This window comes from Channa argus, chromosome 8 (assembly GCF_033026475.1).
Source record: "Channa argus isolate prfri chromosome 8, Channa argus male v1.0, whole genome shotgun sequence".
NCBI classification, from domain to species: Eukaryota; Metazoa; Chordata; class Actinopteri; order Anabantiformes; family Channidae; genus Channa; species Channa argus.
The window spans coordinates 5,683,481-5,704,702 of record NC_090204.1 but is presented as its reverse complement, the minus strand read 5'-3'; the positions used below and the strand labels follow the sequence as shown (position 1 = coordinate 5,704,702).

The 21,222-nt window shown below is 42.5% G+C and overlaps 1 protein-coding gene across 2 annotated transcripts in view; it reads left to right on the top strand.

Annotated features, from left to right (window-relative positions):
* Positions 1-147: 147 nt before the first annotated feature.
* Positions 148-21,222, top strand: part of plpp3 (phospholipid phosphatase 3) — a 28,774-nt gene continuing 7,699 nt past the window's right edge. Inside the window, exons 1-5 of one of the 2 annotated variants that reach the window (XM_067514630.1) lie at positions 148-622; positions 15,171-15,328; positions 17,568-17,660; positions 17,915-18,102; positions 18,193-18,250. In XM_067514630.1, coding sequence (XP_067370731.1) covers positions 484-622; positions 15,171-15,328; positions 17,568-17,660; positions 17,915-18,102; positions 18,193-18,250 — 636 coding nt within the window. In that variant the 5' untranslated portion in view covers positions 148-483. Of the gene's footprint in view, positions 623-14,635; positions 14,791-15,170; positions 15,329-17,567; positions 17,661-17,914; positions 18,103-18,192; positions 18,251-21,222 lie in introns of both variants that reach the window. The other variant, XM_067514631.1, reaches the window with a different exon arrangement.

Sequence of the window (21,222 nt, the reverse complement as noted above, 5' to 3'; positions counted from 1 at the left end):
TCCGGCTCCAGGTGCGCCTGTCGTGTCGTCCGTGCACCGCCGGGGTCGCTGTGTCTCTCCACTAGTCAATCGCCCCTTACTCACAGCTAGCAGAGAGAAGAGGGCTGAGCCCTGAAGCTGCTGGGGGAACTTAAAGAGCGCAAAGGGGGAGGAGGAGAAGAAGGATTGATAAAACAAGAGCAACTGTCGATGGGCACAGTAATTCTCTCCAAGTCTTTGAGCCAAGACCGGTGAAGGGAGCGGGCTTTCCATTCATTTCGAGCGCCTGCTACTTTTCTCGCACGAGTCATATAATTAAAAAAAAAAAAATCTCAAACAGGAGTCAAAGAAAGAGCAACAGATTTGTAACTTTACGAGCCCTCCTAGTTGAGACGCTTCCCCACGATACCCATGACAATTCTTTGAAGGACTTCATTAAGAACGATACAGCTTCTTCACCTAGCGCGTGCTGTGGGATTTTGATCTGAGACGGGAAGTTGTCAAATGCAAAACTACATGTATGAGAAAGCGATGGCCGTAGAAACAAGGAACGGAGGAACCTCTACGTTAAACAACAACAATGGGGTTGACAGCAGTAAGAAGAAACTATTAATCGCGCTCGACATCTGCTGTCTTCTACTTGGTGAGTTCAGTTTAAATATTCCTCTCAGTTATATGAATTGTTTGGCTCACATCAGCTGAACAGGACCACATGCAAAAAGTCTGAAACTTTGCACGTGTGAGTAGCCTACACGTTATTAGTAATGTAATTCAACAGGACCCGCGCTTTTTTAATGTTTGGCAATAAAAGTCTTATCGTTTTAAAAGGGCTGGCGAATATCTCTGCCCACAAGACAACTGAATCTTCAGCATCCCGTTATCATCCAGTTCCAACACGCACCACATGCTGTGGAAGCGCGGAACTAGCACTGACAACACTCAACACATCAGACTTTGACTTTGTTATAAAGCTGCCTTGTTTACACTTTGAAAAGTTGCCATTCTGACCCCACAAACAAACAAAACGAACAAACCAAAAAGTGCTGAAATGTGTACACATTCAGAAATGTACAATACATTCATTTGCAAATAGAGAATTAGAAATGTTATCATAATTTAATACATCGGTCATGGAGTTCACAGAGCATGTTTGGGACCTATCAGTGGATGCTTGCCTGCCAACCTGCCTTTGGAAGTTTTGTAACTTGCCCTGTTATTGCCCTTTAAAGCCTGTGACAAGCCTCCTGTGCCCCCATAACATAGCTCATCTGACCCTTAACCCCCAGAGGTGCCATTCCATCTAGAGCTGTCCTCACATAGACATACAATGCGACTGAAATAAAAAGTCTAATGAAGGTATTGATTCATAGCTGAAGGAACTGTTGCTGAAGCTGTGATGATGCCCAGCATCCTTTACTGCTCTGATTTGCTTGTGTGTGATGAAGAGTGTTTTGTGTGTTGGTTGTTGTTATTCTGAAAGCTTCGCTTCCAGATTCCGTGTACTGTGTTTATTTGTGCTTTGCTTCGATAGGTTTGCTTTTGACTGTAGCCCAGTCCAGTCACTAGCTCAATTCCCCCCATCTATTCACTCTCAGTTTCTCCTCTCTCTCTTTTAGCAAAGGATTATGTGAGTTGTGCTTAACTTCTACACTTTCTCTCCCAGAACCCTGCAAATCCCTGGCCAGCAGCCCCCGATCACTTGAAATTACTCTCCCTTTCTATAGCTCTGGCTCTCTAGCCCTCTTTCTCTCTGTGTAAAGGGAATGCGTGGAATAATTGCTTAAGAATGTGTTGGTGGCAGGGGAATGCCTCTCCAACCTAACAGAGAGAGATGGAAAAGTGGGACCCGTGGCTGCCTGGGCATTACAGGAGCAGGTGGGAGTCAAAACAACAGCTCCAAATGAAGAAACTGAAGTTTCGTTTTTAGGAATGAAATATGCAACATTGTGACACTGGAGCAGGATTTAATTACCCAGAATGTTACAAATGGTGCAGATTAACTCCACATTCTGTTGAATCGTCATGTTGTAGAAGCAGATCTGCCTGACAGACACACACGTTTTTCAGTGGGCTGTATTGGTTTGCTCATTAAAGAACCTGACAGAGATACAACGTTTCATTTGCACTCATATAAATGTAGATGAGCTTTGAGCACATGTGGAATGAATTTCCTGCACAAAACAACTTCCTTCACTAGTTAAAGCTCTACTATAAACTCTTCTTTACCATGTAATGACACACATACATGTGTGAGGAAACACAGACACACACACACTCTGTACATGTGGACACACAAATACACATAGAAACACAAATGGTCCCATAGATTCCCCATTGTCATGCTAAATGCAATCTGGCTGCAGAGTTGGGATTGGTTGGCCCACTTTAATGGTTTTGGGGGTTTCGCGGGTGACAGGACAAGGGGAGGTTGAAACAAGGAAAGAGACAGACAAGGAAAAAAAGGGGTTATCAGGGGGTCCTGAATGAGGACGTGGAATGTGGGTGTGCAGAGGGCTCAGAAGAATGCATGATCTTGAATGGGCTTTGTTCTGTGTGCGTTTGTCTAAAAGAGGTAATGTACTCTACACAGCTACCGCTAATGCATAAATATTACATTATGTTTAATTAGTTTCTATCTACCAGCTGGTGGTGCACATACACATTTTGTATGTGACAGCTTTGAATAGGTTACCCTATGGTCATCATGCCTCAGGAACAGCTAATGATTCTGTTAGTATAAAGAACATCTGGGGCCATCTGTAATCACACAAATGAGAACACACGTGTTTAAATTAAAAAAAAAATCTTTTTAATCAAAGCTAATGATGCATAAACACTCGACATCAGAATGGTGAGGAAAACACTCAAACACACACGCATGAACACACACATACACAGACGTATGTGTGTTATAGTATATCCACTCAAGTATCAGAAGCTGATTCTACTTTGGCTCGGGTTCCACTCTTTTTTATTTAGCCACTCTATATAAAGAGCACACACTCACAACACTCACTATCAACACACAAACTCCACTGCAGACTGTGGAAAATATTCTCTTCTTTTTCTCTGTCCTTTATGTGCTCATGAACATGGCTGCACACTCTCTGATAGCCTGCTATCATCCGGTTTAAAATTGATGTGTATTGTGAAAACACTTTCTGAAGAGACACCCACTTGAGCTCGCAGGAAACCATACCTCTAAAAGTAGCCTCTCCTAAACCCTGATTAAGTTTTACACAATGCAATAGGGGATTATGAATTGTGTGTTTGCTTGTGCGCTTACAGTAGTGTCTGTAAGGGTTTGGAAGCCATTCAAAGTGCGAGCTGCAGAGGCCTTTTACTGAATTTAAACATGGATTGTACAAGGCTGGCTCTGTTGACTTTCAGTCTTGTAAGTTTATTTTAAAAGTCTGACAACCTCTGTATAGTGACCAGCCACCCTTCTTCCAGCCTTTTCCTACCTCTAGTTCCTGTTGTATGTCCTGGTACACTCAGGTGTTTAGTGACATGACTTTCTGAAAGAGACCAAGAGAAAGATTGCTCTTAACAGCTGAGAGGAGTTCAACCTTTTGGACCTGGAGAGTAAATTTCATAACCAGCCCTTACGCATTAACCCTACATGTCTCTACCCAACTCCAGCCTCCCCATTAGCTGCTATAACATTACAGCAGTCGGCTACTCAGTCCCTCATTAAAGCTCGAGAGGTTTAACCTCTACTTCTCCAGGCCTCAGCCACTTCAATCCTGAGCCGCTCTACAAATATTTTCCAGAATTTCTCAAATTCTTCATCTGGTTGCAGCACTGAGGCCAAAGACTCTTGATGTGACATCTGGTGCAGTTTTGGGAGTAAGTGAACCAGGGGGCATGGAGTGTGTGTGTGTTTGTAGTGAAGTGCAGGAAAGGGTGGGAAACGGAAAGGTAGTGTCGGTCAGAGGTAGGTGTGGTTATGAAATGAAATCCTGTCCACTTTTTTTGACTCCGCAGCCCATTTCCATTCTTTCCCCCCTTACTTCCCTTCCAGGTCCCTCTCTGCCTCTTCACAAGCAAGTCTTCCCTCTTCTTAACTGTTTTTTGATCAGTGTAGAGGAATAGCATGGAATAGCAATAAACTTAAACATGATAACATAAGTTTTTTTTGTGGCTGAGGCTAGTTGTTAGTCTCTTCTGCTTTTTGGCAGATGAAGTCAAAGGTCAGGGGGCTTGATGCACACATTCATACGACATGTACAAACAATATGTAGCATCAATCAGTGTCCATGTTAATACCTAGTTATTACATCACAACACTAGAAGCTCCTTTTGCTTGTAAAGAGTGTTGGATCTGCACTAGGAGACAGACAGTAGCCCTGGAGCCCTGCTATGAATAATGTCTGTCTGTAAGGGCTTGGTTGTGATGTGTGTTTATGTTGTGGCTGCAGGACAAGGCGTGGTTAGAGCTCTTTAGAGGGAGAGGAGTGACCTTGGGCACATTAGCATCATTGTATTATGTAGTAAGATCAGCAGACATTCATGACAGTAGAACTGACCATAGGGCTATCACCTCTCTAAAAATTATGTAATTCTTTTTAGGGTGCATTTTTGCAAAGACGACTGTATATTTTTGTATTTTTTGTGCAGCAAAGTGGCAGTATTGTGGCCAGACTTGTGTAACTTTTTCAACCTGTCATTGTGACATGTGGCTGGTTTTGCTGGTGCAAGAGTTAAATGACAAACCGCTGGGTTCACGTCTGTGCAGAGCTGTGATTAGAGCTGTGTGGGCATGAGTGTGTGCTGATGTGTCTCTTGGGGTTTATGAGGGAGATGGAGCAGTCAAGAGTTGTCATTAGATGGATTCTATGGCCTGAAAGAGTGAAAGCTCTGTGTGTGTGTGTTTGCTTATGTCTGCAATGCATGTTTGTGTGTTGGTAAGCGTTTGCGAGGCATGTGTGTCTCGATTTGTATGTGTGTGTGTCCCATGTGGTCCCCGTGGGCAAGCTGAAGGCATCACATTAATTGATGTGACTCGGTCTCTTTGTGCTGATACAGAAACCAGACAAACTTATCATCACCTTTTGTTCACCTTCTGCATCCTGTCAAACAGCTAAATTGCACAATAAAACAACAAACAACTCAGAAACACCTTCTTGTAGATTACACTTTGACAGCAATAGTGCAGTAAAGCCTGCATATCTACTCTCTCTCTATATATGCCCTCATCTATGATTATCCCTACTAGGTAAACAGCCTCAACCTGCTTATTTAGATCGTTTGGATTACTGGGCAGGACCCTACCATAAACTTTTGTTAACAGTCATTCTTGCATGAACATGTGTTTGAGTTTTCTCAAAGTGTTGTAATTGAATATTCTGTGGAATTCTATGTGTGGGCATGGAGTTAAAAAAACAACAACAGCAGTGCTTCGAGAGCAGCAGGAGCAGATGATCTGATACAGCAGTGCTTCATCAAATCCACCAAGCTGAGAGCTGGGGGCCTCATTACATCTCTGTGCTCCACCACGTTGTCCCTGCTCAGGCCTCTTCCTGCTGTTACACAGACCCCTCTGTCTGTCACTTTCTCTTAATATATTGCCAACAGCAATCCTTTGCACGAGTGTGTGTGTGTGTGTGTGTGTGCGTGTGTGTGTGTGCGTGTGTGTGTGTGTGGATATGCTGTGCGCATCCAGTGTGGGGGGTTGGGGGTCTGGGAGATTTCAGAGTTTCACTGGGAACAATACCCTTTTTGATGCATCTCAGCACTCTTTGTACTGCTAACGAGGACCAATAGGCCATTGCCAGACAGAAGGAGGATGAAATGCAGAGAGAGAGACAGAATGTGCGGAGACCCTCCACTTGATTATCTGTCAGCGGTTTATTGCTATAGCTACTTCTAGCTGTATTGTTGACTAGATTGTGAACTGTGTGTGTTTATCTGCTCAGCTGTGGCCAGCGCTGTGTAGTAATCAGCTCAGCATCTTTATTGGCACGGACTTATCTGTGCTCCAGCTACTGAGCACTATCGTTTTTACATACAAAGAAGAGGTCTGCATGAAGAAGCTCCCTGCAATACTATAGAACATCAGGTCGATACTTCACACTGTAGCTCCAGTTTAACACCTATTGTCTTTAGATAAACTGTGGTGTGAGCACAGGTGAGGTTTAAAGGACATAAAAGGAAAAGGTGAGGGGAAGGGGTGATAGACAATGATGAAAGCAGTGAGTAAAGTTGAGGAGAGCATTATCCAGACACAGGCGTCAAGTTTCAAACACCTCAAAGCTTTCTTCTCTGCAGCTAGGGTTTTGTCTCAAGGGATAATAATGCCATTATGGCAACAACAGGGAAACACCCAGTCAGCCATCTAACCAACCAGAGACATAGGCTGATAGCCTGATCTGGCCGTTGGCAGTGCTCAAGTTTCCCTGCAGCTGTGCATTCATCTTCCTCTTACAACTGACAGTGGAGCCAAGCATTTGGATTGTCCTGATAAGTAACTGATCTTTTAAAAAAACACGTTATGAATATCCTCTTGCTTCCTTTGCATATTATTGTGGATCAGACTTGATTTCCCACAAAATAGTGTCGAATCCAACTGCAGCATTGCACTGTCACAGCAGCTCTGAGAGGCTGGCTTCCCTGGTGCCTGCTGGTAAAAGTCCCTGAGAGAATGTCCCAACAGATGTGTGTGTGTGTGTGTGTGTGTGTGTGTGTGTGTGTAAAGGGCATTTATTCCTGTGAATAAAATCTCTCTGTGTAAGCACTTGTTTCAGCCAGCGGCCCCCCGGTCACTGCAGCATTCGCACAGTGGGAGGAAAAAGGACAGGGATTCACTCTGCGCACCACTCTGCTGACCTCAGCCACTCCTGTATGCACGTGTGTATGTGTATTTGCAAGCTTTGTACATGCGTGAGACACATCAGCAGCTTGCCTGTTGACAAAGAACCAATATCGGGGGCCAAATATTTGTATCAGTGTACATGTGTGCATGTTTATAAATGTATGTGAGGGACACAGCCTGGGTGGTTTTTTTGGAGCCACGTTTATTTGGATTGTGAGTTTTTAAAGCACTTTGAGGTCAACAACTTAACAATGTTAGAGAAAGGTTTTACTTAAGTTGCCAGTGGAACCACAGTAGTTGAGTTCAACACCCACATAACCACACGTGCACACACTCTCACAGATACAATAGAGAATGTTACAATGGCATTTGTGCCCTGCTCTTGTACAGTTGCATTAAAAATTGTTCACCCCCATTGTAAATTAAATATATTTGCAAAATGTACTTTCAGTTGTTTGTAATGAACAAATCAAATAAGAATAATTAATGACAATTAATATCCCAAGTGGCTCCTCCAACGTCAATACAAAAAGCAACATGTAATGACTACTGCAGTCTCAACATTTTTCAACCCCTTCATGACAAGTGTCTTCAGCACTCAGTGGAGCACTTTTTGCAGTTATGACCTGCTGCAAACGTTAATCATAGCCAGACACCAGTTCTGGCAGCGTTCCCGAAGAAATTTAGCCTATTCCTCAGGGGCAGTGGCCTCTAGTTCACTAATCTTCTTGGGTTTGTGTGCTGCAACAGCCTTCGTCAAATCCCACCAGAGATTTTCCATCGGGTTTAAGTCAGGTGACTGTAATGGTCACTGTAGTGTCTTACAGGACTTCTTCTATAACCAAGAGTAGTGGACTTGGTGGGGTAGGCTTGGGATCATTGTTCTGTTGGAATGTCCAGTGACTTCCAAGCTGCAGCTTCCTCAATGATGGCATAAAGTTTTCTCCTTGGATCCCTGATACTTGAATGAATCCATCATGCCACCCAGACATAGAGTTGATCTATAGGCCCAAAAAAAATACAGATTTGTTTCATTGCTTCACATAACACAATCCTAAAACTTCTGTGGCTCATTTATATGTCTTTGACCGTATTGGAGCCTGTTTTCCACCTGCCTCCTCAAATATCCAGTTGTTCGCTTTCATAGCCTCTTTTTTTTTTTTTCAACAATTCTTTTGAGTCCTATGCCATGCCATATTTCTAACATGCAGTAAACATGGCACTCAACAAACCCTGAGCCATTTGATGGTATTTGATGTGTTCTCAACCACACCAGGTTCAACTACTGAAGCCCTTGCTTAGTTGAAACAAAACCTGACTTGCAAATGTGTGCTCTGAAAATGAGATTCCATTTAGTGGGTTAAACAATTGAGACTGCAGTAATCATTAATCATTTGCATTTTGTGCTGAATTTGGAGAAACCACTTGTAACATTAGTTGTGTTGGACTATTTAAATTGTTCTTGTTTGATTTACTCATTGCAAACTGAGTAGACTGCTGAACGTTCGTAAAAATGTGTCAATTTTAGCAATAAACCTAATTTTATTGGTGGTTAAATAATCTTGTGTGAGTGCAACTGTATGTAAGTATAATCCTTGAGCTGTTTTACATCTCTCACATTTGACTTTTGTCTCCAGCCCTGTAGCTACTCCCAGCTTCTCAGCTAATCTATGCAGTCTCTTTCCAAATACCCATGCTCCTGGCTTTAATGACCTAAAGATAAAGTTACGGCTCTGTGTGGTGTGGCAAAGTTCATAACATCCAGGGCATTTACATGACAGGTCGTAAAGTAGAGGTCACATCAGTGTTTTAGTAAAATATTTGAGTGCGTCTGTTATACACGTCCAGAAATATTTGCAGTGTATATTGACACAAGGGTGAGCATTAAGGCTATTTTTAGTTACTGTTGATATAGATCCTTAATGTTTGACTTATTAACACACACCATATATACAATGTTGCCATAGAAACCTGAACCTGCCTTCTCTATTTTGGCAGAACAATGTCCACAAAAAAGTGGAACTGGCACTGAGCCACTTATTCTCCCTGAGCCTTTGTTCATACCACGCACACACACACTGTTTACACACAACACTAATCTTTGTCACACAAACACACATACATCCCCATGAGAGTGCACACACGCACAGGCTAAAGTTGCCCTATGTTGCTAAAAAGGACATTTACCCAAATTATTGGACGAAGGGGTCTAGCTGTTGCAAGTAATTGAGCAAACACATGCTTTTTTTTGTCTTTCTCCACGGACACAGTGTCACCCATATTTCAAAGAAGCACCACACAATATCTATGTTTTTCACTTTACTGTGTCAAATCAGGTTGTGTTGCAGGTTGCAACAATCTGAATGATAAAAGTATTTAAAGAGCGTTCTCAATTGTAGTGGGCATACTTTGTGTTACAAATAGTTTTTATTTAGTCTATAACATGTCAGCAAAATCAAATATTTTGTTTAGTAAGTCCCTGAAAAGGTGATGTGATAAAAATTTAATTTAAGTCTAAAATTCTGAGTTAAAAATGTAGTTAGATTTTCTATGCCAGTGTTCAGAAATGCAAAATTTTGGGTTCCATGTGGTTTGGACACATCGAAAGTTGACATATAGCCTCACTCTTGGCTGGGCTGAACAGCTGAAAAGAGAAGTAGAGAAGACAAAGTTTGATTGATTGACTGTCCAGTCTACAGAGTCAGGGCCCCCTCCTCAGTGTCCGCCCTCTAAGCTTCCTCTGAATCGTCCTGTCTCTCTCTGTGCCGCACTCCCTCTCAGGAAGGGTGACATGGTGTGTTTGAGAGACAGGAGGAGGAAATCCTTCATTAGACTATCCCACAATACTTTTTCCTCTGGCCTGCCCCGCCTGCCATTCACCTCCCACGCTCACTGCTGACACTTTGGCTTGCTCACTATATTCACGATATCGCCCTGGTCCTGCCCCTGGAAAGCATGAAAGCCCATTAAAATGTCAATAGGGTGCTGACGGTCATGAGAGTGGGAGAAATGGGAGCTTACCACTAGTTTCAGCAGACACACAGGTGTTCCTCTTTAAGGATTGCCATGCATGCAATGTCAAGGGGAATTAACTTTATAAGTAATGCAGAGCTTTAGCTGGCATAAGAATAGCTATTGTTTCCTGTTCTGTCAAGTGCAACCTCAAGTACAACAACCTCTTACGATCAGAGAAAATAACAGAACATCCTTACAGTGGCAGAGCCAAGGGCATGGATTTCAAGTTCACCTTGACAGTGTTGTCTTGAAGATCGCAGCTTTCAGGCACAGTCTCACTGTCTGACAATCAAGAATATAGCTCTTCTTCCCCTTAACTTATATCTGTTGCAGTCTCAAACCAACACGATGGATATGTGCATCATTGTGCCCTGTACTAGCAGCCTCAACACCTTCATTAATTTACAGTTGATTTATAAACGTACATGATTTTCTGCACCAGTGATGTGCATGGAAATAATGTTTGTGATACAATATTTTTATTTTTAGTAAAAGTAAAATGTCAGGAATCTGTAGAATCAAGCTATTTGTTTCTAGTGTTTGAAATTATCGTTTTTGCCTCATAAATGCAATAATATATGTAGTCATGGATTTACTGAGATCGTGGTAGCCAAGATGTTTTCATTTGATAGAACACAATATCTGAATATGTCTGAAAGTTGTTTGCATAGAATGACCCTGCTTTCTGAGCACAGAGATGTCACAGTGACTTTAGATAAGGACCTGGATATTTTCAAAATAAAAAAAAGGCAAACCTGGTGTTGTAGAGTGCTGTTAATAAGGCTACATAGGCCAAATTATTGTAAGGGGCAAGCCAATCTTTCCTGTTTGTAAATTCGTATTATTATATAGATCTACCTTGGACCCCCCCAGCCACCCAAAAATGTATTCCTGGCCTTGCCCCTGCATTCTTACCCTGCAGAACTGAGTATCTTTGGGCTGGATAATAATGACCACTGTTGAAATACACTAAGATTCAAATCCTAACAAGTTCAAACAGCGTAGAGTGCTTTGGAAATGTTAAGTGGATTGTGAGTGAGACATGCGCCCCCTGCTGAGCTCAACTGATTCAAGCATTGCCATGGTATACTGCAGGGGAAAGCTGAGAAAAAATATCGTCCAACTCCTGCGAACAGCAGCCAGGTGAGAGCAAATGTCACCATCATCACCAAGAGAAACAAAAAAAAATAAAAGGTTAAAAAAAATCCAATCACTTGCATTCTTGGGATACCTGATGGTGTCTGATATGCCTGTGTGAAAGGCCTGTTAGTCCTATTAGTCCTGCTAATCTAATTGCTCATTTGCTATACCAAATTTAACTCTAAAGCCAATCAAACGGGCGCCGGCTGGGTAATCTCTCTGTCACACCAAAATGAATGACTACACATAAAGTACACAAGCATGTGTGCACACACACCTACATTTGTGTGGAGATTTCTAACAGGCAGTAGAGCATGAAAACGTGAGTAGATTTACAGATGGGAAGTAAGTGCACACGCACGCACACACACACACACACACACACACACAAAGGCCTTACAGCGACCTCTGCATATAAACACTGATTCAACCAGCCAGAGAAATGCTTCTCCTTCTCTATCTGACGTGAGGAACGTAGTCTTTAGTGGTCTCCAGTGGTTCTCCTTGTAGCCTGAAAGAGAGAAATGCATGACAGGATCTGATAAGACAAATAGAACTGTTCCCAAACTCACCAAGCCACCCACTAAGGATATGTGTATTTTTTTCCTGCCTTGGTCATATTTTCTGGCCCCCCCTTTCTCTTTCTTACCATTGTGGAGCTTTTCGGCGCCTGTTTGTGACGTTTAAAGGCAGTGGCTTTATTGCACGTAAGGCTCATTAGCTCTTAACTCAAAATATTGCTTTCAACTGCACAAATTGTACATGTAGTTTTCTCTGTGTCACTAATAGTAGTAAGGTAGAAAGTAATAGTAATAATTTGTCTTCCTTAGTCAGGATTTGAGCGTCTCAGACGTTACTGAATATACTGACCTCATGACAAAGGTTGTAAAATAGTTGTTTTTTAATTCACTAACTCACCACAAGCATTTGCCGACAGCCCGGCCCACCTCTTTCTTTTTCTCCCATTTTTGTTTTCATCCCTCCCTCTGCTGACACTCCCCATCCTTCTCTTCCACTCTCTCTGGGTCAGCAGGCCCTGTGAAGGTCACATTCTTTTTATATCAGTGCCATTAAAGAGGTCATATTTCTTCAAACTGCTGTATGCCAGTGAAGCTGAGATGGACCGTAGAGTTAGTGTATTAAATTTTGCAATGAGAGGTTCATAGACTGGTTGTGGTATGAGGAGAATTCCCACATACCAGGCTGTTTTCAGTAGATGGCATTGGGGGGGGGTTAGCAGCACAAAACAGTTCGGCATCTCAAGGCTGGGCAGTGTGCAGACAGTGGAGCTTTCAGAAATTCTCACTTTTTTTCTTTTGAGTCATTCAACTTCAGTCAACTTTTGAATTTCCCATGGTGTTCAGTCATTGGTTTAGCCCTCAAGCACTGGTTTGCATATGTGTGTTTCTGTGTGTGTATGTGCTTGTGTGTGTGCGTGTGTTTGCGTGCATACATGGGTGTACGTTCGTGTGTGTGTTTGTGAGTGGTAGTGTATGTGTGTGTGTGTCTCCCTGTCTGTAAGCCCATGACCTCCTTTCACTTCTCCTCATTAACATATGAATTCCCCCTCCACAAGTAAGCCAGAGTGGAGAGTTGGTGAAAGAGACAGAAGGAGAAGGAGGGGAAAATGGAAAAGGGAGGCAGAGATTTGCAAAAGTGAAAGGCACGATCCAATTTCTGCAAGGGTTTTCCCAGCTGAATGTTTACCCAACAGAACTGAAGCACACGTTTTTGCGTGGATTTAATACATAGGGATTCGTACTGTGTTTAAGGCATTAAAGTTAAGTTGGCTGAGACATTAAGCTGAGAAACTCTGTAGCAGAATCCATCCTTCTGAAATCATTTTTACCATCCTGGCTGGCTTTCCTTCTGTAATTTGTGTAAACAGGCTCACCCAAAGTTAACCATACCTGTTGTGTGGGTTCCAGGCACCACACCAAAGCCTGACCCAGACCTGTGTGAGCCCACCAGCAGTCTGTAAAGCCCCTGGTGCTGTACTCAGTGTTTGTGCAGGTGTCTGCCTTAGTGACCAACCCATCTGCTGCCCCTTTTTCAACCACTGGAGAGAGACGCTAGAAGGAGAAAGGAAATCTGCATAATTTACATGGAAACAACAGACCAACAGGGAAATGCTTAAATCTGTTTACACCATTTTTGTGGCTATACATTGAGTTTTGAAGTATTGCTTTCTGTTCAGCTGATGAGGAGAAAACTAGTGACATTCTCAAGACTGAATTCATTCAATAGGGCAAAACAACCTGACCTCAAGTTCAATGTTGTAGACGTTGTGGAGCTTTAGATGATTTTACCATGGTCCTCATCAGCAAATGTGGTTAAATTTAGCACTAGGGCCTTGTTGTCTTGAAAGTTGAGTTTCAAAGTTTAATCTTGACTTCAAAATTTTTAACATTGTTTTTTGTAAAAGTTTTTAACATAACAATTTTCTGTGGTTGAAAACCACCACCTTTGTATAGAATACTATACAAATAGAGTACAAAATGCCGAAAGCTATATAATTTGTCCAATTTAGCCATATTATTTTGAACATGGGCTAGTTACTGATCTAGAAGACACATTAGAAAATAAATCACTTTCTTTCAAGTGGAAGCAGATGTCACTTGATGTTAATTAGCCTGAAAACTGTGAGTACATCATATCTCACAAGCATGCATATGTATGTTTTGAGGTTTTTAGGAATGTACACACAACTGTTGAGTGGGACACACCAATAACACAATCCCCTTCTCCCCTTGCTGGTGAGACAACAGCCATGGTTAGGAACATTTATGACTAGATCCTTTAGCCAAATGTCAAAATCCCTGTGATGGGAGCTAACCTCAAGAACCACATGCAGGAATACGTTCTGTGCAGTCTTACATTGGATGTATATGTCGGTGTGCCTGCGTGTGTCCTCAGGACGCCTTTGTGTCTTGAGCTCCAGCGTTTTAAAAGCTACTATAGTTGTGTGTACCCACGCCAAACATGCTCTCATGCGAAAAATGTTCCAGAGTTGGGTGGGCTTAGTTTTGTTTTTCTTGGTATTCACACATTTTAAAATCCCTCAAGGAAAACATTAAAATCCCTGCCAACGTTTGCATGCCTGCGTTTCTATTTATTTGCTTTGGAAATATGTATTTACTGTTTTATTTTTTTTTTGTTAGAGTGCATGAACATGCATATGTGTGTGGTGGAACTCTTCGTTTAACAACATTTTCAGTGCTCTTCCTGGAATGGCACCCACTTCCACTGCAATCCACAACACCAAACTCCCCCACAATGTTATTGACACAGTCCCCATGTTAGCATATTTCTTTTGTTCGAATAATGGAGCTGTAGCTCTGAATGTCAGTGTGTATTTGATCTGTCGGAAGGGAGTGATGCTAATGATGCTCTATATTCTGGCGTCACAAACTCAAACAGGAGCAGCAGGAGTTGGTTTGCTGAGCAAACAGCGTGTCTAACGTTAACAAGAGCTCACACACCTGTCAGGGGTTTTGTATGTTAATGTAAATTGTTATGTGACATGTGTTTTTTTTCCCCTCAGTTTACAGGTAAGCGGGGTAACTATAAAGTTTATGTTTGTGTGTGCGTTGTGGTTCATACATCCATTCATGTGTGTGTGTGTGTTTGGGTTGGTGTGTGTGTGCGTGTCTACGTGTGTGTGTGTCTGTGTGTGTGTGTGTGTAGCTATGCTGCCCACCTTGGCCCTGCACCGTACCTCTGTTCGTCCATACCAGAGAGGTTTCTACTGCAGTGACTACAGCCTGAACTATCCGTTCAAGAACAGCACCATCCCCTCCTCAGTGCTCATATCTGTTGGCCTGACACTGCCTGCGGTGTCCGTAAGTCCCCCCTGCACAAAGAGCACTTGTGGGGAACACTATGGGCCGAAACAGGGGGCGAGGCTGGAGGCTCATTGAGGTGGCAGTGAAGGAGTGATGACAGTAATAAATTCTGAACAGTGGATAAGATATTAGTCTAGAGACATACATTTTGAGATCTGTCACTCCTTTGCTCAAAGCTGCCGATACATGACACCCTTACGCTTCACCAACTTCTGCCATATCCCAGAACCCCTGCTGCCAGCATGCTCCTTGTGCTCCCCCTGTTCCCTCCTGTTTGTGTCTGTGTCACTGACCTGGTGCTTAAATGCTTTGTTTCTTCTCTCCCTCTTCCTGTCTTTCTCTATCTTTGTTTCCCTCTTTCATTGTGTCTTTTGTAGCTAGCCTGCCTTTCCTGATCATTGAGACTAGCACCATAAAGCCGTACCAGCGCGGGTTTTACTGTTCGGACGAATCCATCCGCTACCCCCGAAAAGAGGGAGACACCATTAGTGATGCCGTGCTTTGTGGTGTTGGCATTCTTATTGCCATCTTCTCTGTAAGTCGACCTTTACACCTCCCTTTGTTTGTTGCTTTTCTCAAATGAACACCTCATAGGCCAGTATCTCACGTAGCTCCTTAATCAAAAAGTTTGAGTGATTACCTATCATGCAGTATTTTCTAAAATACCTTTTGCCTTGGATGTGCTTTTTGTCTTCCCGCTCCATTCTATTAAGTTTTTCTCGTCATACCTTCTTTTGAATCTACTTTGAGTCTAACCATTTATTATTACTTCACTAAGGCAGTCAGTGGTAGTGAAAGGGCCCCCAAGTGACAGTAGGACATATGTGTTTGCATGTACCAAATACCAAAGAGTTTTAACAAGCTCCTGGTCTTTTCTCATGCCCCCACTCGTATCCCTGCCCCCTTATCCCATACCCCCTGTGTCTGCACATTACTTTGGGGTGAATGTTTCAGTGCCACTGCTCTGTGTTGTGCCAGCAGTTTAGAGAGGGATTAGGTTTAAAGGAAATCTATCATAATGACATGTAGGGATGGATGTGTATCTCAGCTAGTGCACCATGGGCAGGCTAGATGAGCTTTACAGCCCCCAGACTCTTTTTGGAATAGCCCCCTTATAAGTTGTCAGACTGTGACATAATTTTACCACCACATCCTCACCATTAGCTTGGAGACAAACACACACACACACACACACACACACACACACACACACACACACACACACACACTCTTGCAGTAGTACCAACTCAGCTCTTCTGTCTGCTCATTGGAGCCTATACTTATGTTAGTTTCCCAAAATGGTCACGTGTGGGCAACCCTGGTGAGTCTCACACAGCTGTATTTCATTAGTGGCATCTACTGCCATGCCAGCACTGTTTTTTCAAAGCACACACATGCACGCTCATCCATGGAGGCACAGACACACACACACACACACACACACACACAGAAATATACAATATATATAGGTAGCAGAGTCCAACTGGGCCTTTTGTTTGAGGAAGATCCCAATAGTCCTGCTGCTCAGAAACATAGTATCCAGCGGTTTCATCAGTATCCTGAAAGTCCTTTTTTTACAATGTGAGGAACAATGATAGTGAAACAGACTTCTGTAAGTATACACATTACCAGTCCAAATAAATACTACTGAGCCCTCTACTCCCTCTACACTGTTGTATCAGACTGTCGGGCCCTTTTTACTCTCAGACAACCAGACACAAACGGAAACCAGAATAGGGAGATAAAGAGAAGAATGATTAAATGCAAATGCTGACAATAAACGTCTGTGGCCTGTATCACCCTCTTGAGGGTCTTATCTCCAGGTTAGATCAGAACAATTCATTAACAATAGCACACGCAAAACTTATAACACCACCATGTTTGTTTCTTCTGGCTGAGAGCAAGTCAGCTGACCACTCAATAGGGGGGTAGGTGTATTTATCAGGCCCAACAATAGAGATGCAGTGCATGTATAACAAGAGTGAGCTTCTTCATTAAAAGGATGTCTGGGTAACAGTAAACCTGCATGTATGTTCACATTTAGAACTTCATTCACAGTAGTGAGTGTCTGCTGGCTCAGAAGCTGGTAAATATTTTCCTGAGAGACTGGGAGAGAAGATAGGCTGAATAGTGAAGCCTTGTGTGGCAGATGAAGGAAGGGGAGATTCGGTTAGCAGCGGGGACCGGCTGGTGTGTCAGTCAGATCCCCCACTTGGTAGATATGATTGACATATGCCTGCCTGCCTCGAGGGGTTGATTGGCCCAATCCCGCTCAGCATAGATAAAGTCTTTCCAGGGGGGCCAACACTGCTTAAAGCAACCTGACAGGAATCAGGGTTTGCCCACTCGGCTCAAGCTTTGTGATAGATATTTACTTGTTTACCACTTTATATTTTCTCTTTGCTCTTGTTTTCACTGTCTCATTAACTTGTAATATCATACATAAAACGACCCATCTTTTCATTGAGCAAAATATCACCACTCCTCAACAATCCTACCCCACCTCCAAGCTGCCTGATGGAAGGGCAGGCCATGCTTCTGTATGTTTGTCCATGTGTGTGTGTATATCTCATTGTGTGTTCTTTACACAACCTTTCTGCTTCATCTTTAACCTCAGCCTGGAATTAGATATCCTGCATGATACACACTCAAACAATAGTACTGTACTGCATGTACATCTAAACTTACTGTATGACTGTAGAATTCAGCATATTTCTCATATTTATCTCAGTGATTATGTAAAAAAATCCAGATATTAAAACCTTTTTTCTTAGATTGCCATTGGAGAATGCATCAGAATCCATCAACTTCATGAGGGAACCAAGTCTTTTGTTGGAAACCCCTATGTCGCAGCTCTCTACAAACAGGTTAGCTCTCCACAAAATGGTTTTGATGAGAAGCTTGCTTTTGTCTACTTTATTGTTTTGGTAATATTAAGGTGTAGTAGTAAGTTGTGAGTGGTAGATGATACCATTGTTAACTACAAATGTGCTGTGCAAGAGTCGAAGGTTTTAAAGGGGAACAAAGCAGAACAGGGCTTTAATGAATTACATTTTATTGATTCATTATAGGTCTATTATAAACAGCAAAATTGACTAATCATTTGTGTCTCATCTTGCAGATTGGTGTGTTCATCTTTGGCTGTGCCATTAGCCAATCATTCACAGACATCGCCAAAGTGTCAGTTGGTCGAATGAGACCCCACTTCATAGATGTATGTAGGCCAGATTTCACCCTCATTGATTGCTCCCTGGGATACATCACTAACTACACCTGCACCGGTGAAGATAGCAATGTACAAGAGGCCAGGTATGTGTGAAAACTCATTTGTACACAGTAGTAGAAGTACTTCTTAAAATGAAAACAAAAACTGACTGATGGTTGTTGTTCACGCCACAGGAAATCCTTCTTCTCAGGACATGCGTCGTTTTCAATGTATACGATGCTCTACCTGGCTGTAAGTAACTATGAAACTCTTTCTTAAACACATACAAACACTAATTTCAATGCAAGTACACATATGCTGAGAGCCACAGAAACTATGGTTTGCTGATTATATATTGAGTCTTGGAGATAAAGGTGGGCTCGAATTTGGGGATTCACTGCTTAAAGAAAAAACAAACTTTTCCTATTCACTTCTTCTGGTCCCCTGTTCTTCACTCAGTTTATGAAGAGGGTTTTTCTTTTTACTCCTTGGAGAGATTGATGGATGCACTCCACCTGTTTTCTTCAGAACAGCTGTGTATGCACTTCCTGTCCTCTCCCATTTGCCTCCATCTCTCCCTCTCCTTCCACCTGTTATGGGTGTCGGATGGGGCTTAGCACCCGAGACGCATTTCGTTCTTCAGACAGTCTATTTACACACACACACACTGAAAGTTGAAGTTCTAGTGTAAAGTAGTCTATTGTCATGAGAGTTTGCTGTGGGTATTTCCCAGCCTCTGGGTGAACCTACAGCTGCACTCCAGTCAGACCAAGAAAGAGAGATGAATTAAAAGCAGAGAAAAAGCATAGGGAATGCAGATATGCTGCATCCAGACCACGGAGTGACACTAGAGTCAGAGACCAGTGTTTCAGCTGCGGCGCGGTCAGGACCATAGCCAGAGGAGGCTGGTGCAAGCATAAAGAGAGAGGAAAGCAGAATGGGTGGATAAGAGGAGGGCTAGATGATGTTTGGGAATACAAACCCAAACCGAAACAAAGCCCACAGTGGAGGGATTTCAAGTGGAAAAGGAATCTGCAGCATGTATTGCTCTTGCCAGACTAAAACCAGTCATGTGGCATCATGTTTACACATTCAAAGCCATCTGACATAAATATTCTCGTGGTTCCCAAGTCCTCTTCGAGGGCAGGTTTTTACTAACAACCAAACCTTTATTAAAATCCAGAGAACACAAAAATGGAAAATGATTCTAATGAAGTTAAATTCCTAGTCATAGAATCATGCAATATCTCATTCATGCAATAATGTATGAAATTTTGATTAAAAAAACTAAACAAAAAATGTTTAGTTGAATGACAACTTAACCAATAGTGCAACATTTGGGGTTCACACCCTTTAGATGAAGGAGATCATAACCCCTCTCCATCCTGTCCACAGAGAATACAGTTGTTCATAAAACAAATGAGAAACGACATGTAAATGACTGAGTATTCAAGTTGGCAGAAGGTGATTAAAGTTTTCACCTTCAGATGGAACCCAGCTGATTCCAGGCTATTCTGCAGGCTGTAGCATAGTAATTGATGAATAAATATGAGAGTGGTATTGCTTGTTGTCCAACTCCCAGGAGAAAGCAAAGTATCGCCTTACATGAACTGGTCGTTAACATTGTGATTGATTAATGTTTTGTCGATCAGTTAATGATTCAAAGTCATTCACTACTGCACAAGATTTGTCACCTCTAAACTCTTCCCAGCCCTGTAAAAGTACATGCTCAGTAGGGTTTTTTTCTTATCAAGAAACCTTTTACACATAGACATCTTTGCCCGGTTCTGCCCCTTGACTTCGACCCACATTCTTTTTCTGTTGTTGTTAACCAATATGCAAGTATCATTTCCACAGTGGGGCTGTCATCAGCTAATTGGGACTTCATTTCCTGCAGAGCGTGTGTGAACATTGCTTCTGTGGCCAATGTGGTTTGAGCTGTATCGCAGCTTTCCGTGATGGCACACAGATAACTGGTACAGACCACACGGCATGCTGTACAGCTACACCGCAGCCACAGAAAAAAGTGTGCACAAATCTCAATGCTAAAATCTAGCGTTCAAAGACCCTTTTCCCTGCAAAGAACCAGGGTACATTTCGGATAAATTCTCTTAGTCATTCACAATACAGAGCCTGCTAAAAAGGGCACAGTTAACGTTAGCTAACATGTTTATGGTGATATAAATGTCATAACCACAGCAATGCTTTTGTCTCGCAGCGTGAGACAAGCGGGGGAGAATAAAAGAACGGGGCAGATTCACAGACCTCATTCCCAGGCTTTCTCACTGTCTTGTGTTTGTGTATATATTCTTTTACATGGACACGGAGTCAAATCAAGTGAGATGTAGTGAGAAGATCTCACTGGAATGAGATGAATTATTTTAGAAACCACCAGACTTTGTGTCGCTTCTTTCTCCCTCTGTTATGGGAATCTAGTGTGCATTATTTTTGTTCTTGTGTTCTATTGTTGTTTTGCTCATCTAACTATTCATGATGCAAATGCTAATTTCTGAAAGTGCATATTGTGTTAGAAAGGCAGATGCCTGAGCTTGTGTATCATTTAAAGAAGAGATGTTGCACTTTTTCAAGGTTATTAAACCCCTCAATTACACTTTACTTTTAGTGTATCAGAGTCGCATTAGGTTATTTGGGTTTAGTCCCTGGCCTCAATCTAGATAGGACCAAAGCAAGTGGCAGGCCACTTTAATTCTTTGCTTTGACTAAGTTCAAGTGTTCACTTTTACTTCTCCTTCAAAGCTCAAATACAGCTGAGAGGTTTGTTCATTGCTGTAGGATATTACACCAGACAAAAGCACTTATCAGTAGCCCTTACCCACCACCTGAGAACCAACGTAGAGGAAGCCTGAAATCTAAACATCCCTGCTGTCAGGGAGGAGAGAACCAGACTGCAAGACATGGGAGGGCTCGCTTCCTCTGATTTTAAAAAGAAAAAAACAATGATAGAGTGTCATAGAGGAAGTTTAGGGGAAGATTTATGTCCACACCTATGTAGTGGACGGGGTGGATGGGGAATGGTGGGAGGCACTGCAGTTGTCTGTATTGTTAGCCTAGCTGATTATAAGACATTTATTTGGAGGTTTGGGCTGGGTGGACCCCGGCAGACACCAGTCCTGCAAGCCCTGTGTCTGGGTGTGAGAGACAGGAAGTTATGGGTATGAATGATGCAAAAACACAGGATGTCTGGGGGACCTCGGCTGATCTCA